We start from the raw sequence: 25,011 nt of genomic DNA, 5'->3' as shown, positions 1-25,011 counted from the left end.
CTAGGTTTGAGACTACCACGACACGAGCGACATATATTTGCTTCCAGGAGTTCAGGGGCGGAATCGGGTATACCCTCTTATTGCACCTATCTGTATCGTCTCGTCTGCAGGGAAGAGGAGGCAGGACATCAAAAAAGGCGGATTTCAGATATCAGATGTCACAACAAAATGAATCATTTTTTACTGTGCAATTGCTACCCACATCTGACTCTATGCTCGAGAGCAGCACCCGCGTTGCGTTGATTTCTCGTTGAGAACCTCCGCAAATGTAATCCCCTGGCATAACAATGAGAGCCATAATAACAAATCAATTCAGGCAACGTCTCCTTGCGATGAGGATTACAGGCCTTAAGATGACTTTTATGGCTAGGGTATACCGTGGACCCCGTTGCTGGATTCGTACCATTTCGATAATGAGATGGATCGGACATAGCCATTGGAGACACAGAATAGCATGATAGACTCAATCTAGTATATTCCACATCTGCAATACTCGATACCTCCTATTCCACCAAGCTGAGATAGACACAAAGGCGACTCCGATAGTGCGCGCCTTTTGAGTACACTCCTCACACTGCTCGTTTTCAATCGGCCTCTTCTTCTCCATGGACACCAGCCGATGTCGGGTTTATTACTCTGATAGCGCAATCACCTTCCTAGGTCTCGGCGGAGAACTCTCGTCGAATGCCCAGACGGCTTTCCTCTTCCTGGGGACGGTAGATTTCATATCATGACCCGACTGGATTGAGATGGTCTTGTCGTTTTCTGTCTTAGCATGGTCGTTTTTCTCTCCCATTTCGGCCAAGAACCCCTTTGGCTGAAGAGGTGAATACAGGCGGTTCATTTCGGTTTTTTCTTCCTCCGAATCACTTAGTGTTAGGTCGTCGAAGAGCTTCGTCGCTGTGTGGACTTGATAATTCATTCGAGGCGCATTCAGTAAAGATCCGGATGTAAGCATCGTTCCGGGTGTTTTCTGTAGGCTATGTTCCGTGCTAATGACTGGAGATGTATTTGGAGCTGACCAAATATCGTCCAATTCGATCAAGTCCTCATCGGTTCTCTCATTATTACACTCCGGCTTGACATTAGCGGGCGGAGTCCCTGCTAACGAAAAAAAGTCAGAACCTGGAAGAGTGCCCGTAACTGAACACCACACACTCACTTTTTGTCTGGTATTTGAAGATGAAGCTTGCTAATGGGTTTCCATGATTTAACCTGTTAATATCATAGGTATTGGCCGCCTGAGACTTTTTGGTTTTGTTGGGCTCGAAGCTATTCATTGTCAGTACTTAGAAACGTCCTGAGCTGGTGTTTGGAGAGAGACTGACACGATGGCCTGAGGCGGTGGGCCTGAAGAGGTTATATCGACCAGCTGCCCTCTCTCTGGTTGACTGAGTATGTTGACAATGTACACGTCGACCTTGATGCTGCCCTTGGGGATGTTGCCATTCTTGTCGCTCGTGGCGAATCGGAATCTCTTCAACGCTGGTCTTGACTTGCCATCTTTCTCGTGAACACCCTCTAGAAGGAGACGGTGCTTTCGCGCTTTCCCAGAACCCAACGTCTTCTTCGTTACCAAACGTCTAATGACTTCTTGGGAGTCGAGGTGGACGACGGCCATCAATGCAGAGTCGTCAGAGGCGAGGATATCTCGAATGCCGCGGCCGAGGAGGATGTCTATGGAGAATGAGGCTCCCCCCTTGATTTCGATAAGCTTACAACAGACGAGTGGCGCTTCATGCGCGGTCTTGATCGCATCTGGATCGTCGTGTTCCACCACTTTCTGCCCATTCATCTTGATCACAACCCGGATATACAGGGCGAAATTGAGGCCCGTCATCGTTTCGATACCCTTGGGTTTGTTTAGATGTATTCAGTATGGTTTGCTGCAGAACCTGGTTGACATGAGGGGACGTCGAATTGGAAAGAGGCCACTGCGTCTCCGGGTATTCAGCGGAGAGGTTGCTCTTTCTACATAACATTGGCGGTCAATAACATCCCTTCCCACGCAGCGCGTTTTGTTTGAGGCCGAAAGAAGGTAGCTTTGAGCTCTAAATACTTACCGCTCCATCCCATTGTCCTTTTTTCAAGACAGACGGAGGAGGTATAATTGACTTTGACTTGCGATGAACGATGTGCATGGGAAGACGAGCTCAGTGCCACAATACCGCCAATTATTATTCTCTCCCTGTCTCTCTTCTTCCCTTTCTCCCTCTTCACAGCTCAAGTAAGGTTGGTTACAATGTATGATACATGGAAGCAGACAATGAAGTTTAGATCACAGTGTGCGTGCAGTTTCTGCAATCATCTGTATTTGTGCTCGACTCCTGAAATATTTCATGGCTGTACACAGGTTTGTTCCTGATAGTGTCCTTGCAACCTCGCAGCATACATTTCTAGTAGCCACCTGTGAGATCAATGATATCATGTTCACTTTCTACTCTGATGGTTTTGTAAGGTGGTGCTGGCTCATTTTCACCTTCCTCTGTGAGGTCACAGTAGTCATCATACGTGCGCTTTCTCAAGCTGGACGTCTGGAGTCTCTCATCCTGAGAATATGTCAGTCAATAAATCGATTTTTGGTAGATTAGTGTCTCACCCGAAGCTGTCTCAGCCTTTCTCGAGCAAGTCGCTCCACCTCATAGTCGTGTAGGTCTTCGAATCGAGGAACATCACCTGACTTCTCAGAACGGACCTTGCGCGGAGGCGCGGGCTCGGGACTTGGTGTCCGGGGAATAATGCCTTCAATCTTTAAGGCCTCTGGATTAATATCAGACCTCCATCAACTCAGAACATTATCAGCATATCACTTACCTTCCGACCGGTACTTGAAGTTATACGTCGCTAGTAGTGCCCCTGTGGTGGTCTTCAGAGCATTGCCACGTGGGGGGCCTCCAGGTAAACTCTCCGGAGCTGCGAAACTGTAATTTACTCGTTAGATGAAGAGGTGGTGAGGAGGTCAGCTAGCTACTCACGAAGTGACGTGGTAGATAGGGCGACCCTTGAGTGCCTCTTCAGGGATCTCAAAGTGATCCACATCTGGCTCACGAAAGTCTCTCTCAAGGTTTCTGCGTCGCCGACGATCGACCATGGGGGTTAGTTTTCCAAGCTTGAGCTTCACCTCAATCGTGCCAATGTCGCGGGCTCTGCGAAAGTCGCCGTCCGTTGGCTCGTCGTCGACTATACACCATATCAGCAGGCGAAGTTGAGCCATTGTTTGACAAAGGTCGAAGAGAAGCTCACCAGCAACAATTGACCGAAACTTGAATCTCCTCTTGACGAGAGAGGAGCGTTCTGCGTTTGGGTATGTTCTAGAGGAGAATGTGAAGCGCCACTGTCCTCGGTTGAAGTCTTTCCCCTGGCAAAACCTCTTGCCCATGAAGATCCCATCGATGTAAAGGAAGAATAGAAAACCATAGTCATCATAGACCCAGTGGTCGATAGAGCGTTCATCTATGACACGGATATGGATGCAAAATTCGGCATCATGTTGGCTCTCGATGTAGTTGCGGGAGCAGCGCTCATACCCTCCCAGGTATCGTTCTTGACGGTAGGGGTTCGGATCCGGGTATTCAGCTGCGTTGTCGAAGAAGTTATTCAATCGAACGGACACGTCAACTGCTGGAAGAGTGTCTATTATCGCCATCTTGTGGGAAATGACATGGTAATGGAATGAAAAGACGGGACCTTGGTGCTACGACAAAAGGCTCGGAGTGGTAGAGACAAGAGGACCGATGACAGTGCTTGGAATGAAAACGAGAGGATTGGAAGAAAGGAAAATAATGGGACAGATGAAAGAAAAGAGAATGGAACTGGAAGCCGCAAGTATAGGTAGGTGCCTTCCGAAGTCAGGTGCTCCTTCCAAATCAGTTTGCGAGAAGGTGCTGTCTTGAGGATACCTCCTTCCATGGGAGGGGAAGGAAAGGTTGCCAGCAAGCTTCACATCCATGGTAACTGTATCAATTGATCTTGATGAAACTTATGGAACGATGACAGTAGGTAGAAGATGTAGAATACAGAGATGACGATGACTTATAGACAGCCAAAATATCAGTAATATTGTATACAATAATGGAGGTCTCCGTGTAAGTGGAAGAGGTCAAGCCGTGGCTAAGGTACGTACTGCGACCCGACCCCGTTGCATTTAAGCGGGTCGGCCTGCTGAGATAAGGGGCCGAGGCGACGGTGACGCTAAACCCGTGTAAGGAAACGGGGATGTGGACTTAACCCCTGCAGGGCGCGCCGATGAGCCCCCGTCCGACTCGTAGCGATACTGGAGCTAGCCCAGCTCGCTCAACCTCCGTCTCCCGCCCACTCGGAAACCCATGACGTTGGATGCTCCTTTCAGGACTCTTTGTCCATTTTCAATCCACGGGCCCAGACGCGATGATGGTTAATGCCAGACATGTAATGCCCTGCTAATCCGTCGTAACAATTAATTGATTCTTTTCCTCTCCTTTTCGCCTCTCTCCCCCTCCTCTCCGACGGGAGGAGCGCCATCATGTCTCCAGAGGCCTCCAGCAACATTCGAGTCTTTATCCGCTGGCACGACCAGACTGTCTTCGCTGGCGAGGAGATCAAGTGCACCATCACCTTCAAGAATATTGCCCGCGATCCCAATCAACAACGACAATCACAGCGACTCTCACCCGCCGACCGCCCGAGGCATGTCTCCCCACTGCTGAGAGGCAAGGCCAGCGCCGGCTTAACCCCGCCGAACTCTGCTCAGACCCGTGGTCACCGATCCGCCCTATCCCTTAACGTTCCGGCAGCCCAGTCACGAAGCCGCGCAGGTTCAGTACCATGGCCGCCGTCGCACTCCCCTAGCGCCCTCGAACATCGTAGCAATGGGCACAAGAAGTCCGTCTCCATCGTGTCGATTGGCTCCACGAGCACAATACACGACGACAACCAGAGCAATGCTGGTTCCGTGAAGTCGCATCGGCCCGGTCGCGGTCATGGGCGAGCCTCCAGCCTCCAGATCGTCCCTCGTGGAGCAGCTCTGGGCCAGGGTCTTACCGCCCCTCACTCTGGTCAGTGTCTCGTCGCTTCATGTCGACTGCGGTCTGATTGCTAACACGCCGCAGCATCACCAAGGCATATCAGCTCGCCTCTATTCAATTCGACTTCTGCGTCCGACTCACCCCCGGCGACCTCGCGATTCTCCACCGTACCGAATACTCCGAACGTAGTTGGCACACAACGCTCTATAAGGTCGCCGAACAACGCGCTGACGGAGTTCCGGTTCCCGATGGTTCAGTCTCCGCTGTCAGATACTCTGAGCACACCTATAGCAACACATCACGATGGGCTATTGAGCCCAAACACCGAAGTGCCTCCAAGCCTCGTCATACGATCCAAGGACGGCATCACTACCAATTACAACGAACATGCAACCCCGGCCATGCGTATACTCTCTACAACAAGCATGGGAGGGGGGACACCACGAAGCAGTGGAGAGTTTTACTCAATGAGCAACAACTCGACAGAAACACTGGTATCCGAGTATCCGACGCAGCCCACAAGGGGCCCGATGCGGCCGCCACACTTTCGACGGCCGTCGCATTTCGCATCCCACCATCCGAAGCAACCGGAGTCGCTGATGATGGGTTACGCCCAGATCCAGGGCTCTTTCACCCTCGATGGGTCGCTCATTAATCTGGCTCCCTTCGAGCAAGTCAAACGGAAGGGCGTGGTAGGCGGTCAAGGAGGCGGTGTCATAGGAGTGGAACCTTCGAAAAGGGATAGTGGACTCCTTCGAGGGTTTGGCTGGGGAAGCATCAGCAACTCGATCGGAGAACTTCTTGGGACCGGGGAAGTCAGCAGCATCAAAGACATGCGCGGTATCGCGGGCTCCAAGTCTGTACCGCTGCTCTCGACGCCGCAGTCGATTCTGTTTGTGGACCTGAACCTTGGTCCAGGCGAGCACAAAGCGTTCGAGTACTCGTTCCAACTTCCCAAGGGACTGCCACCGACACATAAGGGGAAAGCGGTAAAGATATCCTACAACCTGGTCATCGGCACGCAACGGGCGGGAGGCTCGAAAGAGCAACAGGTACGCTCCGTCGAGATACCTTTCAGGGTGCTGGGCAGCGTCAACAGCCACGGGGAGATTCTCGGCCACGACCTCATGAGCCCCTACATCATCCTCCGTGACCAGGCAAAGGTCAAGGCTGTCGACAAGCTGTCAACGCTGAGCGAGATCAAAAAGCTGAAGGCGTCCAAGACGGACGCGACTATTAACGAGTTTCTCACCTACGTCGACGAGCTTCTCAACAGGCCACGACAAGGGTCGCATGCGGGTCTGCTATCACCCACGGCGCACCCTGGGTCGCGACGGCCGTCAGTGTTTGAAGACGCCACGACGGCGACGGATGCCATCAACTTGGCCATCATGCGCAGCAACATGACGTCCGAGGGTCAGCAAAGCCCCAACCGCTTCGAGATTGCCCGCAATGGACAGCGTGTGGGCGTGGTCATGCTCACGAGGCCCTCTTACCGTCTGGGCGAAGTCGCCACGATGGCCATCGACTTCACGGACGCCGAGGTCCCCTGCTACGCGGTGCACTCGTGTCTGGAGTCGGCAGAGCGGGTCGAGTCCCATCTGGCCATCCGGTCGGAGGCGTCCATCCACCGCGTCACGCGCAAGGTCCACGTGTCGGCCTCGGAGGCCACGCTCTACTCCCGAAGGATGGTCTTCACGCCAACGATCCCCATCAACGCGACGCCCGAGTTCGTCACGACGGGCGTCTCGCTGGAGTGGAAGATCCGCGTCGAGTTCGTCGTGCCGAGCCAGGAGACGGAGCTCGAGCGCGAGGCGCCCAGCGCGCACCCACTGCTGGAGGAGATCTCGCGGGACGAGCGCGGCGGGCTCGTCCTCGTGGCCGTCGAGAACCTGGCCTGCGAGAGCTTCGAGGTGGCGGTCCCGCTGCGGGTGTACGGCGCCGTGGCGACGGGGCTCGAGAAGCTGGAGCGGGACGAGGCGCTGGAGGAGGGCCTCGTGGTCTGATGAGCCGTGACACTCCTTCTCGCGGGGTGGCGGTGACGGTATTAGCTGGGAGTCGTCACGATGGGCGCAGTGTACGTGTAGAGCAGGCAGGCAAAGCCCATTTGCGGCGTTGGATAGAAACCCAGTTTGTCCTTCATTTTCTTTTTCTTTTCTTTTGGGAACACGGCGCAACCCCCCCCCCCCCCCCCCCCCCCCCGAGTCGGTTAGACAAAAAATCACACAGCTTTTTCTTCCTTATATCAGACGGCGGTCTTGACCGAGGAGGCCAAGTCTTAACTTTCGGCCTGTACATAATTTGCCATGCGAATATCATGCGGGGCCGGCTTTGCTGGTCAGACGTTAGTAGCGTTACGTCTCATCGGGAAGGAGGCCTGTGAAAGTGCTGTTGAAGTGGTCAAATGACGGGCAGAAAAGGGGCCTCGCCTTGTGCTTTGATTCTGATGCTTTTCCCTAAAGAGGAAAGGAAAGAAAAAGAAAAGTAAATGGCGGCTGCGACCCGGCAAACATTATGTCCAAGAACCACAAACGCGTCCGCGCAAAGATTCAGTGAGAAAATCGACTTCCTCCTTTCCCCCTTCCCATAAATATCCATCTATTCCTGGATTTTCATCATCCGCCAATGCCCCTCACTTCGCCGTCTGTTACCCAATCAATATCCCCAGGGCCAATACAGAATAAAAAGACTCCAAGCTCCGATTCGCCTGCCGTCACTGATTTCCCTTGTATGGCGGGATCTCCGTTGCAATCAAAACAAGAACAAAGGGAAAAAATGAAAAGGTTCGCTGCTGCCGTTGTTTCGAGAAATTTATGGTAGACCGATAGGTACTGAACAAATAAAAAAGAGGGAAAGGGGCGGCGCGTGTCACCCCGTCCGCCAGAATCATCCCGGAAGTCCACGGCGTCGAGCAGGCAATCAAAGCCGGGTTTCGTGCTGTAGGTGATAAATGTATGTTTCCCGATCAAGAAACGCCAGAATTGTCCGTCCAAGTAACGCCGTTATATCCAGCAAGTAGTGTACAATGCATGGGAAAAGTGTATGAAAATAATGATACAATGAGTGTGTGTCATGACGGTGATGTAGAGGTGGTTTCGTCGCCGCCCGTGTCTGACCGCGGGACGATGAGTATTTCCTCTCGCTCCTCGGTTGGAGTGGAAATCTCTCTCGACTGGAAGGTGTTCCGCAGCTTCTCGTCAAGCATGGAAGCCAGACGCTCCTCGTACTGGTCAAGGAGGCCGCTGAGGAGGGCCGAGTCATGTAGAGCCTTTGTCCTCGTAGCTCGGTCGCCAAGAGCGGCAGAAGTCAGGCGCAATTCCTGGTCGAGCTCGAAGATGACATCCTCGCTGAGAGGATCCGTAGACGCGAGCTTCTTTCTATACGCTCTCAGTGTACGGCAAGTCTGTTCGGTCGACATGTTGAGGCTGCCAAAGCCTCGCAGGTTGGGCGAGCTCTTCTTCGGCGGCAGGCCCAGGGACGGAAGAGAGGGCCGTCCGGACACTTTCGACTTTGGGCTAACAGGCGGGCTGCCAGACTGGCTGCCAGAGGAACGTCGCGATGGTGTATCTTCGGCCAGCGGGCTACTTTGTATGGCCGTCTTGGGTGTGCTGGCGCTGCTGCCCAGACCATACCGAGACGTCCGTTTGCGAATGGTCCTTGGGGGCGAGCGACGACCGCTCTGCGCGGAAGAGGGCCGCTGGAACTCTGCCAGTTCGGCCTTTGAGAGTACGCGTCTCAGAGGTAGCCTGGCAGCGGCGGGTCCATCTTTCATTGGCAACGGGTCCCCGCTAATGGAGAAAGGTACGGTGTCCTCGCTTTCCATGCCCCAAAACATCACAGTACCGTCCGATCCGACACTGATGACCCTCTGGGAGCCATCATCATCCTCTGCCAACGTGACGCCGTTGATGGCTTCTGTGTGTCCCCATTCCCTGTCTACGAAGTGGCCAGATTGAGCATCGTAGAGACGCACAGATTTGTCCGTGTTGGACACGCCGAGAAGAACGCCCGTGTCTTTGCCCGGAGGCTGGCTGAAGATCAGAGAGTCCAGTATGGCAGTCTCGTATCCACCTTCGTCGACACACTTGAAGCAGTTGAGAAGCTTGCCATTGGAGAGGTCATACTGGCAGACCGAACGGTCCAGCATTGAGACGAATGCAGTTCTGTCGTCCGGGCCGAGGGTAAAGGACGTCGGCGCTGCCTTTAGTATGTTTGTCCGGGAAGGGAGGGCCGCGATCTCGTCGACGTCGACCGGCTTGCAGACAATATCGTAGACTTGCAAAGTCCTGTCCAGAGAGCAAGTCATGATTTTGTTGTTTGCCGGAATGAGCGCTTGTACGACTCTGGCAGCGAACTCTAGCGTTTGGAAGTGCCGGAACTCCCCGGCCGATGTACGATGAAAGAGCTGTACCGTCCTGTCCCTGCCGCAAGTCGCCAGCAGGAACTTGTTGTCGTCCTCGTAGATGGTGACGCCCTGGCAGTCCGAGGAATGCGCCTTCGTCTCGAGCAGGCATTCCTTTGTTGACAGGTCCATGATTCTGAGGACCCCAAACTTGTCGGCTGCTACAAGCATCTTGCCGGCCCTCGTGGCTCGGACCACATTGAGCTGATTTACTGGGTCCATCTCGTTTTCAGGGATGACCTGTTCAATGGGCACTTCGATAGAGCACTTGATCGTCCCCTTCATATCCCAAAAGATGACTCTGCCGGAACCGGACCACGTGATGAAATCGGCGTCTTGGTCGTTCGGTTTTGACAAGGCCTGGATGCCCAAGATTTGATCCCCATGGCCAGGTATAGAAATGTGAGAAGGGTCACCCTCGGTCTTGCCTGGCAGATAGTTGGAGCTCCAGATGTCGACAGTGTGCTTCTCGTCAACGGTGACGAGATTTTCTGTGAGAAAGCCCATAGCCACCAACCCAGACGGCGCGACGCTTCTGGAAAGGACTGCGTCCGGGAGGCTATCGAGGACAGCCCTCACGCTGAGCGTCGCAAACTGGCCGGCTTTTCCTGACAGATATGCGGTAGCATGTCTGATGGTGATGGAAGTGACTAGGAATCCGACGTTGAGACACCGGATGAGTCTCGACTGCTTGCCATCGTCCTCGACCATGCACACGTCGCCGGCCTCGGAGCAGATAATGATGCTAGTTTCGTCGACTACGGCTGCGCAGCTAAAGGTAGCTTCCAGAAGCGAGCCGAGAAGGACGTTTCGACCACCAAGGAGTCTCTGGGATGGTTGAGGTGTCGAACTGACGTCGCTGAACTTGGGCTTGGATGGCGAAGTGGATTGGACCTCCTCGACCCGCCATATCTTGATGTGCCGCACGCCGAGCGTGACTAGGCTGTTGCCCATCCATACCATGCCTTTGATGGTGGACGTACACCTGTTTTGCTGGTACAGCCTGGCAGAGCCAGTACGGGGGTCGGTTCGCCAGATGAAAAGGAAGCCATCGTTGGCAGTGCCCAGAGAAGCAAGCCATTTAGTGTCAGGCGACCAAGCCACTGCCCTCACTCCGAACCCGTGCTCGCTGATAGAAACTAGGGGCACGTCGGACGAGGCGTCCTCGAGATTGAAGATGAGAACGCGCGGGGCGTAGCCCGTCTCGCCCACGGCCAGATACCTCCCGTCCCGGCTCAGGGCCAAGCACGTCGCCGCCTTAATGCGCTCACGGCTCGTCCATGTCGAGCCGGGCGAATCGGTCCAGCTTTGCGAGTCGCGGGTACCAGCTACGACCCGATTCCTGCTGTCGTTGGCCTTGGGGGTCGAAGGCGTCGAGTGGTTGGTATGAGATAGAGGCGCAGAGCCATAGACGGGGGCGGCTGTCGGGCGGGCGCGGTAGAAGCGCTGGGCGTAGTGCTGGCCGTCGACATCGACGACGACGACGGCGCCCCCCGCAATGTATGCGAAAGAGGAATTTACGGTGTCGAAGCCTGTAGGCGAGGCACAGGTGGTGCCGATGACGCGCTTGAGAGAGAGGCGGGATTCGTGAGGAAAGGGTCCGCGAAGGGGAGTCCGGGGGCTCGGTCGTTGGAGGTAGGGGGAGTTACCCGGCGTGATTTTGAGCCGGTTCGTTGGAGTCGCGTTCATTGTGTTGCCATTGGCTCGCAAACGCAAGTTGTGTAATTACGATATGTAGAGAGTTACGGGGCAGAGGTCATGCAGTTGGATGACGTGACGGAGGAAGCGTAATGAAAAAACAAGGGGAAAAAATGACGTTATGCCGAATTGGTCGTCATCGACAAAGAAGCAAGAGGAAGAACTAACGGTAGGCGCGCCGAGCGATATGAAATGGTACGAGAAAGAGAGTGAGAGAGCGAGGTCGCTGGCGGTCGGTGTCTAAGAGGATTCAAAGCTGCGATGACATTGTCAGTATGGCAATGTCTCAGTCAATTGGCCGGAAAGGTCAATTGTGCATGCAAGGTTGGGTAGAGAGACATACAGTGACATCAGGCAGGGAGACTTCCCCTAGAACCTGTAGGAATCAAGGTGAAGAAGGAAAGCTAATGGCTTGGTTTTCCGAGCGTGGAAGAAGAGGAGGGAGACGCTCAGTGCCGAAGAGGTGAGAGAGGTTTGAGAGGTTTGTATTTTCGTTTTCCCGCGACTGGACCTAGACGGGGGGGTTCAGGGTTTGAGCCGGTTGGGTCAAGGTAAGCAAGCTCTCTTCGGGAAGTGCCTGCCCTGGTCTGGTGAGGGGGACAGACTCTCTCTGTTCTGCCTTCCTTGCTCGCAGCTGCAGGGTGATGGGGAGAGCACCGTAGCACCGGCGAGAACAGAGCGCAGGCGGGGAGGGTGGAGGTGATGAGCCTGGGTTTCGTTGCTCTTTTCTGCATTGAACCCTGCCAGTCTGTTCCCGAAACGGACAGCTGGAGGGGTTATTGAAGGCGGTCTGGCGCGACACACCCAATCACAGCCTCCATCACGCGCCAAAAATGGCCGAGATGGAGCCATGTTCTCTAGCAGCAGACAGTGACCGACAGACAGACAGACAGACAGACAGACAGACAGACAGACAGACTGACAGACTGACTGACTGACCGAACCTTTTGCTCCCCCCCCCTCTCTTTCCATGTAGTTTGGTTGCTTGCTGCTGTTGATGCAACAACGGGAACAAAGGAATTCTTCGATGGCATGTGTCGCAAACGTCCGCCGAAGAACCCAGCATTGCTAGCCATCCCGTGTCGCAGGAATGAATTTCCACAAGGGTCTCAGTCGGGATACATACCTACTACGCAGTACATTGTCTACTCTACCGCAGTTCACACTACTAGGTATGGTACTATGTCAAGGCGATCTACACCCTTCCCAAGAACGCCAAACGCCATCACCGGAACCGCCCTGCTCTAGGGAAAATGAAGACCGTCAAAACGCCAACCATTTACTAAACACCGCTGCGCTCCCGCACTGAATACTGGTAGGTAGAAGGAAGGAAACCCCCACCCCCCAAACAGCCAAACGACGGCGGCCTGCGCACCCGTCCTCGGAGAATAGATATCCTGACACATGTTTGATGGCCAGCAACTACATGCAGTCCTCGCCCGCGCGACTTCGGCCATTGCACACGTACGCGCCCACTAGGTATGTACCTATCTCAACCGTCGTCCGTTTCTTCCATGTTCCTGGCCCGCCCCATCTGAGCGTTGCCGCCCCGTGCGCCGCCGCAGTGGTGCCGGAAGGGCGAGTCCAGTCGTAACTCTCGTGAAATGAGATGCTCCCAGGACCCCTGCCGCATTCTTCAATGCATCGCCGTTTCCTTCGCTGCAGAAAGCCCGACAGACAAACATTTCGACCGCATGACGCCGTGTGCCTGCAAAAAAACTCAAACCCAGATTTTATCGATACCCCCCGTATTGCTTTACCTCTCCGCAGAGAAAAGAGCTTGCCTTCATCGTCAACATTCCTTCCGTGTGACGGCTTACCCATCATTGAGTCGATTGTAACGCGAACAGTCGACGCTTGGCGATGTATCATAACGTCAATTTCATTGACTACCGGAGCCATAGCCACGTCCAGAGCCCTCGCTAATCGATCATCATATCTATCGATGTGATTATAAGTTTCCCGGCATGGTAATCGTCATCTTAGCAACAAACCCAACCTAAAAGGGGAAAAAATGATCAAATATCCCGCCCCTTTGTGGAGTTTTCCACGTCCCAGGGGCCAGCCGCCGGCTCGCAGTCTTTTTTTTTTTTATCCTTAATGGCGTCGGTGATGAATCCATGCAGTTGTTGCTCATCCCTCCGCCGTCCGTCAACCCCCTGAGTGATTACTGATTCCCTTTTCACGCCATCTCGCCGTCGACAGCCTCAAAGAACGCAATCGGCACGCCGTGTTCCGGCGCGCCCACGATCTCCGCCTTCAGCACCTGCGCCTCCCAGTCGCCGCGGTACTCGAGTCTCTCGTATTTTTGCAGAATCCGGACCACTGGCCTCGCGTCAGCGTTCGATCGATAACCACGGCATGCCATGTCTGTCCGGCACATTACAGCCGGAGGAATGGGGGAGGGAAGGGGATAGGAGGATGGGGGGATGGGGGGCGGGTTCGCGCTCACTCGTGAAAGCCATCTCCGTGTTAGCAAAGTTCTGCCCGACGCAGATCCTCGGACCGCCGTTGAACGGCACGTACTGCCACGGCTTCGGCTGCCAATTCTCCCATCTCTCGGGGCTGTAGATGGCCGGATCCGCAAACGTCGCCGACTCCTCCGGGTACAGGTCGCGTCGCCTCTGCATCCCCAGCGTGCTATACACCACCGAGTCGCCCTCGATCACGGCGATATCCGGCCCGCCGTTCAGCCCAGGCAGCGTTGTCGTCGTCAGCGCCGAGCGCACGTTGTACGGCACTGCCGGGTACAGTCGTAGTGTCTCCTGCAGGCAGTTGGCGAGGTACTTCATACTCTTGAGGTCCTCGTAGCTCGGTGCCCGCTGCGGCCCAACCGTCGTCAGCACCTCGTGCCGCAGCTTCGCGTACACGTCCGGGTACCGTGCCAGCTCGTACAGCGTCCACGACAGCGTCGCTGCCGTCGTGTCGCGCCCGGCGAGCAGGATGGCCACAAGCTGGTCGCGGATGACCTTCGGGTCGCGCGTGCAGCGCGCAATGTTGTGGAGAAACGTGAAGTCCTTGTCCGACTTGGTGAGCTTCTCGAGCTCCGAGGGCGGCAGGGCGAGCGCCTCCTGGATGAACGGGAGGATGAACTCCTCGATGACCTTGATGCCGCGGTTGTATTTGCCGTGAGGCAGGAAGCTCTGAAAAGGTCTGCCGGGGGTGGGAGTGATAAGTGTCAGCCGGAGCCACGTGTCAGTCGCTGTCACGAAAGACTTACGCCATGATGGTGTAGAACATCTGATACCTCTGGACATCGTTGAAGGCTTGCGCAAAGAGGTGCCTCGGGCTGGTTACACACGTCGTCAGCGCCGGTCAAGTCCCATAGGCAGATACTCATTCTCTCAGCCCAACTCACTTCCCGAGACTGTTGACGCTGTGCCCAAGCAGGAAATCGGTCGTCACGTCGAGAGTCATCCGGTAGAAAAGATCCGAGATGTCAAAGGTGACACCTGACGCGGGAAACATGCCGATCATCGTCGTCGTCCACTTGTCAAAGATGGCGAGATCGCTGACACGGTCCTTGACAAACATGGGCCGGATCAGGCTCCGGTTTTCCTGCCACACTTTGCCGTCGGTGGTGAAGATGCTGTCGCCCAGGAACGGGGACCAGCTCTCGTGGAACATGGGGCCCTTGCCGAAGTCGGCGAACTTGGAGGTGAGGACCGTCTTGATGTGCTCCGGCTCCCGGGTGATGAGGAACCGGATCTTGCCCGAAAAGGTCATCTCGATGGTATGCGGAGACTCGGGCGTGGCGACGCTGAAGAGGCTGTTGAAGCCATCGAGGAGCTGATGCCTGAGTTGGGCACGGCCCACGCGGATGAAGACAGGAATTGCTTTGCTCAAGTTAGCCAAGGGCCCATGACGTGGCAGAGAGCATCTTCATGATGGGCACCTGTTATCGGGTTGGATGAAATGACTGGCGCCCTCACGCCGCCCGATTTCTTGATGTTGTACTCAGCCCTGAGTCTGAAGTAAACCAGGAGCAGGACGCAGGCCCCGAAGAGGGTTCCCACGATGCTTAGCGGGCTGGCGGCCGTTATCCTCTCGAGTAAGCCCATCTTGGATCAAGTGAATGCCCCAACCACGTTCAGTGACAGTTATCGGTATGGCAGGTGTCTCCGGGATGGACGGAGAGGTTTCTCGACTAACAAGGAAAAAAGTCGAAGAATAATTCGAAACAGACGCTTGGGACGAACAAGAGAGAGAGAAGTAGAAATCTTTCAGCCAGCAGTCACTTACGTCTATCTGTCGGTCCTTTGCAGGATCCTGGGGGCGAGGTGAGAGCCAGCAGACATCGTCTTAACTGAGTTGGTTTCAATCAATCACCGAGCGGCACATGTGAATGCCAGGTTGCGTGGCTGCTCAGGCCGCGGCAAGCTTCGACCTTGTCCCCGATGGGGAAGGGAGGCATACTTTCTCTTGCCACATCTGGACCCGACACATCATCTCGAGTTTCGAAGGCCATTGGTGGGCTGACCTGGGCACCTGGGCTCTGCATCACCATCAAGCGCTCGACGCGGGCCAGCGAGGATGTGCCATGTTCGCGTTGTCGAACAGTTGCGCCCACACAAAGCGAGATCAGCCACACTAGCTGCCCGCCCAGTCCGAAAAAAACAGTAAAATAAACTATTTGGAACACAGAGCCGGTGGGCTGTAAAGCGGGGGAACAGGCGAAGCCCCCCCGCATGATGCTGGCCGATGTTTCGATCGCACGTTGGCCCGCTCTACGGTACTGCTCCTGATGCAGCCTGCGGGCGGTCGAGCTGGGTGTCCGGTCTCATCTGATTTGACATTTTGATTTGTTCGCATGCGACTCTATAAAGGGCTGGGATCTGCAGCACCAGAGCTTAAAAAGAGGTTGGACCGCATAGCAATGCAGTGCAAGACGTGCCATCATCAAGGGATGATGGAATGCAAAAGAAAATCAAAAACTGAAGGACCGACCGCGATTCGAACGCGGGGCCTAGAGATACTTGCGTGCTACTGCAATCTCTCGCTCTACCACTGAGCTATCGATCCAACTCAGAAGATTAGATGATCAAGTGTGAATATCAGATAGCCTATATAGCTGATCATTGACCTGCCTCCTTGTCAATCAACAGCTTCGACTAAAGCCATGATTTCCCCGCGGACGCCGCATTGGCATACTCCACATGACGGGAGATCGCGACCGGGTTCAGCTTCAACGGCCAGTCGGCGATATTTCCTCAAAACGCCAAGCTGCCTGGTGGCGAAGAGCATACCATCGATAAAGAGTTGTGCCTCTCAATTATGCGGAACTCCGACGGAACCTAGTTCCGTCTGTGGCAATGTTCCGATGAATATGGGGCTGGTTCCCTCGAGCTCGGCTGAGCTTGCATCGAACTTGCTGTCGGTATCCAGACAGAGGGAATAAGTGCATTGCAGCTGCTGAGACGGTGCTGCGCCTCATAGACTGCAATACTTGGACGGGTCACAGCGCAGACGATTCCAGATCCCAAACCGCAATGCCCTTCGCACCTCTGTCAGCAACGTCGCACCTGTCAAAACTGGCCCTCATATCGTACCATCATACACGCATGCATGCATAGACGGTCGAGGAAATGGAGCTGCGTTGATGGAACTCTTGTGCGGTTGCTAAAACTCCAGCGTCTTGCTGAAACCGAGAGCCAGATGGAAAGCCAACTTGCACGCATACACACACGGTCACTTTATCATTTATTCTCATGCAGGCCTCGGGTACACAATCGAGACAGAGCCATTTGCCAAAGAGACGACAGCTCCAAGGGCTAAGGGCAACAATATGCCAGGCTTGCTCCATAATCCCCGCCTCCACAACGGTATTGGAGATTTGTTGGCGGCGGACGCATGACGTTATAATGATAAATAACTACATCCGTAGACGAGCTTAACGAACGCACCTAGGCAAAGTGTTCCGTCATAGTTCTGGCACGGTATTCCAGCAGGGACTTGGGGCTTCGGGCAGTCAAGCCTTGGATCTGGTATTCATCCGTAAAGTTTGTAAACCCACTCAATACTTTTTCTCCCTAGGACGATTCGGCTGTCTCATCCTCTACGGTGCCGGTAGGGGGACATGGGAGAAATCTTCCGTTCCTCCGGGCCGCTACTGACATTGGACTACCGGTACCTGAGCCGGGTTACCAAATAGGTCGAAACTAGGCAGTACGCAGTGGATCTCTGGCAGCCGCAGCAGGCAGACCTCCGCTCGTCCTTGAAGCCGCCGCACGACGGGATTCTAGGATGCACCCGGGACGTTGACAGAGATTAGGATCTCGGGGCAAAGTGTTCCACACAGTGTTGAGAGAGTGTGACGGTGAAGCGAGGTAAGATCAGCTCGAGGAGGGTAACTATTGCTAGCCCGATGCGGGGAAGATATGGGGAGCGTTTGAGGATCGCGGGGTCCCGCCCAGAGGCGGCACCCTCGTGTGTGACTGTCTCAGTCGTAGTGGATAGTATTTTACGTCAGGAGGTCGGACAGTGAAGCTCCCTTCGAGCGAAGGTGTGGAGGCCAGTTTCGGGATGGTGGCCACGCAAAAGAGACGATCGTACGGTGTACGTAGATACTGTGCAAGTGGGTGCTGGGGGTTATGGGGTAACGATTCCCGTTCAGCTTGCGACTAGGCAGGATTGTTGTTTGTTCGCTGGTGCGTCGTAAGGTGCATCGTGTCGGGTTGGGACTGCGAGGCGCATGATCCGTAGGCCCCTCTCTGGACGAACGGAGATGAGGTTCGTGAAGCTATTCGCAGCCCCTTCCTTGCAACTCCGTACGATGGCTCGTGCGTTGACTGTGCCTCACGTGGTAGTTCAAGCATACGGCGTCCAGGGTTTCTTACCTTGCACAGGCCTTAGAGATGGTACCCTAAGGATTTAACAGTAGGCGTGATGAGGTGTGTTCAAGTCCTGAACGTTCCATGCTGATTGAGCGAAGTTCACATAAGGATAATTGACGGAACTTCGGCTGAGAATCGCTATTCGGATATGGGGACGCGGAAAGTGAGTGGCCTGTTTTTGGTGGTAATGTTGAGTGGCGTGATGGTGCGCTCGTCGTAAGGCCGTCAGGGATTACGGCGACGGGCGCCAGCGGATGGGGTGTTGGACCCCTGTGGCTGATCCCGTCAAAGCTCGATCAGTGCTTAGAATGGCCTAGGGCGGCACAGCAGCTTGGTTGGAGACTATGGTTAGTTGCCTACCTATAGATAGGTAGGTACCTAGGTAGGTACGCACGTACGGTAGGTACAGTAGATACGATAGATAGGTAGGTACATATGACGGGTTTTCTTTCCCACATCAAGTCACTCTCGCAGTGGAGGAATTCCACCAAGGGAAAGAAAAGGCCCGAGCATGAACCCGAAATGGGCTCAGCGTGATGCCGTTCCTGTTCTGTTGTGGCGCTGGTCTCGGTTGGCCTGAACCATCTGATTTTCCAACCTCAACATCCCATGCTCTTCTAATGGTGCTCTTCGGCCATACGTCTCAAGTTTTCTTCAGCAGCACCAGAGCAATCAATCAGCCGTCCCTCACGATACGTCAAAGCCCAGTGGCAAGGGCCCGGTCACCACATCCTGGACGCTCTCCCTCGCGTCCATGCTCGTCGTCACTTTCGGACCAATGTCTGTCGTATCAGATCAGGCCCGCCGGTCCAGTCGAGGCAATCCATACCGACGAGGTACATAGCAATACGTACAATTGGCATGGAACGATAGTCAAGGCTGCGAACGAAACCCAACCTGACTTACCGGCGATGGCCGTCCACCAAATGAACCCAGCTGAGGTTCCCAGAACTGGACGAGAACGAACCCCCAACGAGGTCGTGGTTCCACCATTCCACGCTGACGCCTGCAGATGAAGCCTACTCCCCACTCGCCTTGATGTCTGTCGTTCCGCGCTGTGCTCCAATGTCAAACAGTCAATCCATAGCTTGTCAGGTGGAGATTTTCGGTTCTTTTGTCAATCCGCCATCCCAATGGAACGAAGCTTTACCATAACTTCCATCTTTCCACGCCCACTCATTCCAACGCGGCGCGCCGCTGCCAGCGAGACCTTGCCGGACGTCAAATCCTTGACCCTCAACCCCGGTTGGTCTTGCCCATCGTCCGCCGAGTAATGCTTTCCATTGTGCGTAGTCTCCTATTCGAGGGGTCGCCGCGTTAATTCCCCCAACCTGGTCGAGCGAGCGTACTGCGTAGGCGGGTGAACCGTCACTCACAGGTACAGGACCTCCCACCCAGCCAACCCCAGGCCTGTATCGTACACAGTTTGAGCAGACTTTCAGCACACTATTCTCCAACGCTTCTTGAGAACTAATGCATGGGTGGTGATCCGGCCCACGTCCGAACCGGCCGGGATCTTGGCATTTGGGGTATGTACTTGTTCGGGTGTCGCGAACTCTCCTGCCACCACTGTGAGGGGCAAACGTTCCTTTGACTTTCCTGGCCTGTCGTCAGCATCATACGTTTTTCTCTGGCATTTCCCAGTGGATGCCCAGTCAGCCCTGATACCACACCGCACCTCGCCTCGCCATGCCTTGCCTACTATACCCTACCTGCTGGGCCACCACCGTCCATTGCCGTACCGAGCTCCCCTACCCCTGCACCTCACTTATACGGCCGCCGTCTCTGGTAGGGTCCAAGATGTTGCTCTTGTCTCTATATAAAGCGCACGTTACCATGCCCTTCCTTCTCTTCTGATCAGATCAAACAATCCAATCTCGACATTCCTGCTTCCGACACAGCATCTGTTAATACCTAGGAGGACACCGAATTTCATCTCTTCAGAGACCTTTCAACATCATCCAACACCAACCATCATAATGTCTGCTCCCGAGATCCCCACAGAGCAATGGGCCCAGGTCATCGAGAAGACCGGCGGACGTATGTTCACACCTTGCAGCATTTCCGATCGCACTCGTTTCTAACATGTTACAGCCGTCATATATAAGAAGATTCCCGTTCAAAAGCCTGCTTCTGATGAGGTTTTGATCAATATCAAATACTCCGGTGTCTGTCACACCGACTTGCACGCCATGATGGGCGATTGGCCTCTCGAAACCAAGCTTCCTCTCGTCGGTGGACACGAGGGTGCCGGTATCGTCGTCGCGCGCGGCGAGCTTGTCAAGGATGTCGAAATTGGCGACTACGCGGGTGTTAAATGGTTGAACGGCTCTTGCCTTGCCTGTACCTTCTGTCAAGACGCTGATGAGCCTCTTTGCCCTCATGCTCTCCTCTCCGGCTACACCGTCGACGGTAGCTTCCAGCAGTACGCCATCGCCAAGGCGGCCCACGTTGCGCGCATCCCCAAGGACGTTAGCCTCGAGGCCGTTGCCCCCATTCTCTGCGCCGGCATCACCGTCTACAAGGGACTCAAGGAGTCCGGCGTTCGCGCCGGTCAGTGGGTTGCCATCGTCGGTGCCGGCGGTGGTCTCGGCTCTCTAGCCCTCCAGTACGCCAAGGCCATGGGCCTCCACACCGTCGCTATCGACGGCGGCGCCGAGAAGGGCGAGATGTGCAAGAAGCTCGGCGCCACCGCGTTTGTCGACTTCAATACCTCGAGCAACCTCGTCGAGGATGTCAAGAAGGCCACCCCTGAGGGCCTTGGCCCCCATGCCGTCATCCTTCTCGCCGTCAGCGAAAAGCCCTTCCAGCAGGCCACCGAGTACGTTCGCTCCCGCGGCACCGTCGTCTGCATCGGCCTGCCAGCCAACGCCTACCTGCGCGCGCCCGTCTTCGATACTGTCGTCCGCATGATCACCATCAAGGGCTCCTACGTCGGCAACCGCAAGGACACGGCCGAGGCCATCGACTTTTTCCGCCGCGGCCTCATCAACGCCCCTTACAAGACCGTCGGCCTGAGTCAGCTCGGCGAGGTGTTTGACTTGATGAAAAAGGGCCAGATCGCCGGCCGCTACGTCGTCGACACCAGCAAGTGAGCGTCTGCTATATATTGTGGAGCAGTTTTGAAAAGTTGGGGGGCTGGTGGTTTTAAAGTCGCAAAAGCTGGGAGGCGGCGATCGGCGGCGGCGGCCGGGTTATGATTTACAGCGGGCGAGTGGATGATTCGATGTATCTATTTACGGCTTTTCACGGATACCTAACCTGGGAGAGGGAGTTGAGCATGTATAATAAGTTGTATCCCGTTCATGGGAGACGACTAATGATGATAACTGTGGAACAACGATGGTCTGCTTGTTTGACTTGGCGACAATGACAATCCTCAATGATGCTCATGAGTGAGATGGACAAGCAAAAAATAAACGGGAAGAATTGCGACCATGATTGAAATCTTCGCCAGCTGGCGAGATATCGTTGACAAAGTATACGAGTAAGTTGACGTATGACGACACATGACATATTAATGGAGGTAATTGCGCTACCCTCGAACCGGGGGGTTATCTAGACGTCTAAGATCACCTGCTGCCCCAGGCTTCAAGCCTTACCAATGGAACAACATGGTTATCAAGGCCACAAACAGGAGTGGTCGACCGATTGACGTCCCCCCTTAGCTCCGAGCAAAATGCTTCAAGACGCCGGGTTCGTGGACGTAGAAAAGAGGATCGTCACCTGGCCCTTTGACGCATGGCCCGAAGACCCCAAGCTCAAGCACATGTGCTTCTTGGGCCCAGAAGGTTCTGCCTTGGCCAGTGTCGAGGTTGTACCGATGGCCATCTCTACATCTGTGCTCGGCCAGGGCCAGTAGGCCGAATAACCGGGTCATACTAAGACCGGCGTCAGCTAGGGAACACTTTGAAGCACTTTCATGAGCCCGGGCCTGACCGGAGTTGCTTTACATGGCTCAACAAGAAGCTGCCACGAGGAAACATCATCTGCTTAACATGTTCATCTGCACATGAACCAATTGGCGTCTCATGGCATCCGGTCCAAGTGTCTTTGGAGAGACAAGACTGGCCAGAGATTATTCGAAAGCATACTAATTGGGTCTGGCCGAAGATGGTCTAACCTAATAACATCCAGTTTTTTTTTTCTGTGTTTGTCGCACAGATTCATGGGGCCAACGACTTCACTCATTCTGACCACCATCAAGCCGACAGGTGAGAACTATTGAAAAGGCACAGCTTGGATCACATCAGGGACAGCCGGCATCATCGTCGTCCCAACCGCCACTGGAGAGCGGCGGCCTAAGGGACGAGAGTTGGACCCCGCCCATACGCAAAAAAAAAAGAAAAAAAAAAGGCATGACTGATGAAGGTCATGATTTTGAATTCTCGTAGTAAAGCAGACGCGGTGGTGGGAGTGGCGTCCTTTTAAAGTGACAATGGCTTGTAGTCTACGCTTCTCCCCAAATCTATGAACCGCCAGGGCCGCCCAGCAGCGCAAACCTTCTCACAATGCTGGGACCGTATTCCTCGTACTATCAAATCAGTTAGCAAAGCCCTCCATACTGTTCAAACAGAATGCACTTACCTCAGCCTTGGTGTGGCAGTAGGACCGGAACTCGGGCGTCTGGCCCAACAAGCTACCACCGAACCAGGGACCGTGTCTCTGTCTCTTGTGCGTAATGACCTGGACCTCCAAACCGCCGGACTTGGCACCGCCGCTACGGACCTCGCTGGCTCGGATGCGCGCATCAACCAACTGCTTGATATCTCTCTGCAAGCGACGGCCAAAGTCCTTGTACAGGGTGCTGCCACCGGAAAGGACAATGTTCTTGTAGAGACCGCGACGCACGTCAATGGGCGAGGTCTGGATGACATTATCGACGACAGTGGGAAGGGGCGTGAGGAAGTCGGAGCTGTAGATTTCGGGGTTGAAGAAAATCTCAGGGGCGAGGAAACGCTCGTATCCGACGTCGACGGTGACCTGACGGCCGCCGGGCTGGATTACCGGGTGCTTGATAAATCGGGTGGGGTCGCGGTCGTAACGGGAGAACTCCTTGACGATATCGGGGCACACGTAGCAGTGCTGCTCCTTGATCTCCTGGGCCGTCTTGAGCGACGAGTCTGGCTCGCCTCTGTCACGCAGAAGCGACTGCACGAAGTAAGTCAGGTCGCGACCGGCAATGGGGATCGACTTGATGGAGGATCCGATGACGTAGCCCTCGGCAACGGGGATGACGTGGGTAACACCGTCACCAGAGTCAATGACCGTACCGGTCAGAGACCGATCGTGAACTTTGGACGAGGTCCACGAGGCGGCCAGAGCAAGCACAGCCTGGACGGCGATGTAAAGACCGGCGCAGTTGAAGGACTCGAAGAAAATCTCGGCCGTGTTCTCGCGGTTCTCGGGAGGGTTCAGGGGCTATTACAAGATCAGCTCAAGAATCCTAGTCATCGGCGACGGGTGTTGGGTGCGTACTGGTTCTGTGAGGAGGAAGAAGTGGTCTTCGGGTTCCACGCGGAGGTACTTGAAGATGGAGTTGGACCAGAATCGTTCCATATGGTCCTGCAAGCTGTTAGCTCGTATTGGGCGAACTCTTCGCCAGACAAAGACTGACCCAGTTCTCTATTTGGCCGTGGCGGATGGGATAATGAAGACCGTAGCCTGGAGAATCCGTCAGCGGTTGGCCGTCCGTGCCACTATGTTCGCGTTCAACTGACCGGGTCCTCCAGATGCAGCAATGGCCTCATCACCAATAAAGAAGTCCAGGTCCTCGGTTCCACGCTTCGAGTTCAGGTGGCCGCTAGGGCCTGCGCCGCCGGTGAGGAAAGATGGCTTGTTCGCAACAGCTGGACGGCCTGAGCCCGTTCCTCCAGCGCCTCCGGCAGCACCTTTCGTCGCGATAGCGGTGGGGAACACAAAGGACGGGGAGTCGTTGCCGGCGAAACCTGAACCGGAAGTTAGAGCTAGTACTTGGTATACAGACGATGGAGGTGCGCAATTGGCGTACCGAGCTTCGAGAATCCCGTGCCGCTGTTGATGGCCCGTTAGCTGGAGATAGTCTCACTGACGTCTGCCTCGGGGGATGCGGGGCAGGGTGACATTAGTGGCTTACTTGTCCATGACAACGGCAGGCGTTTGGTTCGCCATCGTGGAAGTTGGTTCTAGTGCGCTCGTTGAGGCTCTAGCTCAGTTGCAGCATCAATGGGTGAGAGGATAGGCCGTCGGGTTGTTGGATGTGTCGTGATGTTGGTTACGACGTACGTCCAAGGTAGCCGGAAATGTGTGCCTTGTCACCGATGGAAGCTCCCAACCTGCGGCTGTGCATCAGAGTGGGTGGACTCTCCAGCCATGGAGAAGGTCGGTGCCCCACCAGAGAGTGAGAGGAAAGCCCCACCAAGCGCACCAGAGAGGAAAGGCCGTGCCGATCATCCTACACTGTATGAAACACTGTAAGTATATTAAGTAAGCACATGATTGTCTTGCTTGAACTTCGACGACAACAACTGTGCCTTTCCAGGATCTTTTCTTGAGCTCTTTGCTACACCGGGAGGCTGAATTGTTTGTGATAATTCTGGCAAAGCACTTTGTAATAGGAATCTGGGACAGGCAGGTGTTTGGGTCAGAAACAGTAAGGCGGACAACAAACTGTCTTTGCAAGTGTCACCCTCCAAACCGAAAATGTTTGGATGGTAATTATCGCCTGTTCATCTGAACTGAACTGGTTTAGTCAGAAGTCTCGACGTGCGAAAGACGTCGCTTTGCGCCTACCGGAGCTTGAGACGTTTGTTCCCTGGCTCTGAAGTGGGAAATCTCAGCAGAGAAAGGGCCAAGTCACGCTTGGGTTTTCTGAGCATTTTGCGACTTCCCACATTGCTCGTCCCCTTCCATATTCAGCGAGGCAACTTCCTCGCTGCACTATTCTGGAAGTCCCTGTAGACTTCGATCTCCTGTAATCTCTTAGCTGCGAGCCGCTCCGCCCAATCTTCATCCTCGATTTCTCCTCTTCTCCTAGGTCACATCTACGCCACGCTCACTTCTTGGATGGTAACCGAAAGGTCCTAGGACCACCCTT

General features: G+C 54.7%; 9 protein-coding genes and 1 non-coding gene across 10 annotated transcripts; 3 read left to right on the top strand and 7 right to left on the bottom strand.

Moving 5' to 3' along the window:
- Nucleotides 1-631: 631 nt before the first annotated feature.
- On the bottom strand, nucleotides 632-1,795 carry LY79DRAFT_679880 (uncharacterized protein; the record flags this gene model as incomplete). The annotated part of the gene is given in 3 exon segments (XM_060564530.1): nucleotides 632-900; nucleotides 1,163-1,272; nucleotides 1,290-1,795. The coding sequence occupies 3 exon segments, from the start codon at nucleotides 1,793-1,795 to the stop codon at nucleotides 632-634; spliced, it is 885 nt and encodes a 294-aa protein (XP_060417038.1).
- A 407-nt stretch (nucleotides 1,796-2,202) lies between these two features.
- Nucleotides 2,203-4,075, bottom strand: LY79DRAFT_627227 (uncharacterized protein). The gene is made up of 5 exons (XM_060562121.1): nucleotides 3,244-4,075; nucleotides 2,976-3,180; nucleotides 2,829-2,921; nucleotides 2,600-2,777; nucleotides 2,203-2,549 (listed from the first exon to the last, which is right to left on the bottom strand). Exons 1-5 carry the CDS (start codon nucleotides 3,644-3,646, stop codon nucleotides 2,397-2,399), a joined length of 1,032 nt encoding a protein of 343 aa, XP_060417037.1. The 5' UTR covers nucleotides 3,647-4,075; the 3' UTR covers nucleotides 2,203-2,396.
- A 223-nt stretch (nucleotides 4,076-4,298) lies between these two features.
- Nucleotides 4,299-7,188, top strand: LY79DRAFT_545445 (Rgp1-domain-containing protein). Its single transcript, XM_060557176.1, has 2 exons — nucleotides 4,299-5,033; nucleotides 5,088-7,188. Exons 1-2 carry the CDS (start codon nucleotides 4,502-4,504, stop codon nucleotides 7,007-7,009), a joined length of 2,454 nt encoding a protein of 817 aa, XP_060417036.1. The 5' UTR covers nucleotides 4,299-4,501; the 3' UTR covers nucleotides 7,010-7,188.
- Nucleotides 7,189-8,073: 885 nt separating this feature from the next.
- LY79DRAFT_509861 (WD domain-containing protein) lies at nucleotides 8,074-11,094 on the bottom strand (the record flags this gene model as incomplete). Its single annotated transcript, XM_060554096.1, has 1 exon — nucleotides 8,074-11,094. The coding sequence occupies one exon, from the start codon at nucleotides 11,092-11,094 to the stop codon at nucleotides 8,074-8,076; it is 3,021 nt and encodes a 1,006-aa protein (XP_060417035.1).
- A 1,374-nt stretch (nucleotides 11,095-12,468) lies between these two features.
- On the bottom strand, nucleotides 12,469-13,222 carry LY79DRAFT_80034 (uncharacterized protein). The gene has a single exon (XM_060565131.1). It carries the CDS (start codon nucleotides 13,003-13,005, stop codon nucleotides 12,526-12,528), a length of 480 nt encoding a protein of 159 aa, XP_060417034.1. The 5' UTR covers nucleotides 13,006-13,222; the 3' UTR covers nucleotides 12,469-12,525.
- A 63-nt stretch (nucleotides 13,223-13,285) lies between these two features.
- Nucleotides 13,286-15,164, bottom strand: LY79DRAFT_588251 (cytochrome P450; the record flags this gene model as incomplete). The annotated part of the gene is made up of 5 exons (XM_060560891.1): nucleotides 13,286-13,428; nucleotides 13,556-14,256; nucleotides 14,324-14,392; nucleotides 14,462-14,939; nucleotides 14,999-15,164. 5 exons carry the CDS (start codon nucleotides 15,162-15,164, stop codon nucleotides 13,286-13,288), a joined length of 1,557 nt encoding a protein of 518 aa, XP_060417033.1.
- An 877-nt stretch (nucleotides 15,165-16,041) lies between these two features.
- On the bottom strand, nucleotides 16,042-16,125 carry LY79DRAFT_t69. The gene has a single exon. It is a non-coding gene; the product is annotated as a tRNA-Cys (tRNA).
- Nucleotides 16,126-19,915: 3,790 nt separating this feature from the next.
- Nucleotides 19,916-21,031, top strand: LY79DRAFT_510230 (zinc-binding dehydrogenase; the record flags this gene model as incomplete). The annotated part of the gene is made up of 2 exons (XM_060554146.1): nucleotides 19,916-19,976; nucleotides 20,031-21,031. The coding sequence occupies 2 exons, from the start codon at nucleotides 19,916-19,918 to the stop codon at nucleotides 21,029-21,031; spliced, it is 1,062 nt and encodes a 353-aa protein (XP_060417032.1).
- Nucleotides 21,032-21,373: 342 nt separating this feature from the next.
- LY79DRAFT_667595 (uncharacterized protein) lies at nucleotides 21,374-21,798 on the top strand (the record flags this gene model as incomplete). The annotated part of the gene is made up of 2 exons (XM_060563402.1): nucleotides 21,374-21,423; nucleotides 21,612-21,798. 2 exons carry the CDS (start codon nucleotides 21,374-21,376, stop codon nucleotides 21,796-21,798), a joined length of 237 nt encoding a protein of 78 aa, XP_060417031.1.
- A 606-nt stretch (nucleotides 21,799-22,404) lies between these two features.
- LY79DRAFT_588249 (actin family) lies at nucleotides 22,405-24,086 on the bottom strand (the record flags this gene model as incomplete). The annotated part of the gene is made up of 7 exons (XM_060560890.1): nucleotides 22,405-22,470; nucleotides 22,524-23,357; nucleotides 23,415-23,501; nucleotides 23,554-23,600; nucleotides 23,657-23,884; nucleotides 23,947-23,969; nucleotides 24,052-24,086. 7 exons carry the CDS (start codon nucleotides 24,084-24,086, stop codon nucleotides 22,405-22,407), a joined length of 1,320 nt encoding a protein of 439 aa, XP_060417030.1.
- Nucleotides 24,087-25,011: the final 925 nt, after the last annotated feature.

The sequence above is a fragment of the Colletotrichum navitas genome, assembly GCF_030913465.1.
Source record: "Colletotrichum navitas strain CBS 125086 chromosome Unknown LY79scaffold_13, whole genome shotgun sequence".
NCBI classification, from domain to species: Eukaryota; Fungi; Ascomycota; class Sordariomycetes; order Glomerellales; family Glomerellaceae; genus Colletotrichum; species Colletotrichum navitas.
This window is presented reverse-complemented; position numbering and strand designations above follow the sequence as displayed.

Coding starts and splice junctions, on each gene's coding strand:
- LY79DRAFT_627227 (XM_060562121.1), bottom strand. CDS start 3,646: ATGGCGATAATAGACACTCTTCCAGCAGTTGACGTGTCCGTTCGATTG. Junction 3,181..3,243: donor GTTTCGGTCAATTGTTGCTG/GTGAGCTTCTCT, acceptor TATGGTGTATAG/TCGACGACGAGCCAACGGAC. Junction 2,550..2,599: donor AAAGGCTGAGACAGCTTCGG/GTGAGACACTAA, acceptor ACATATTCTCAG/GATGAGAGACTCCAGACGTC.
- LY79DRAFT_545445 (XM_060557176.1), top strand. CDS start 4,502: ATGTCTCCAGAGGCCTCCAGCAACATTCGAGTCTTTATCCGCTGGCAC. Junction 5,034..5,087: donor TCTTACCGCCCCTCACTCTG/GTCAGTGTCTCG, acceptor AACACGCCGCAG/CATCACCAAGGCATATCAGC.
- LY79DRAFT_80034 (XM_060565131.1), bottom strand. CDS start 13,005: ATGGCTCCGGTAGTCAATGAAATTGACGTTATGATACATCGCCAAGCG.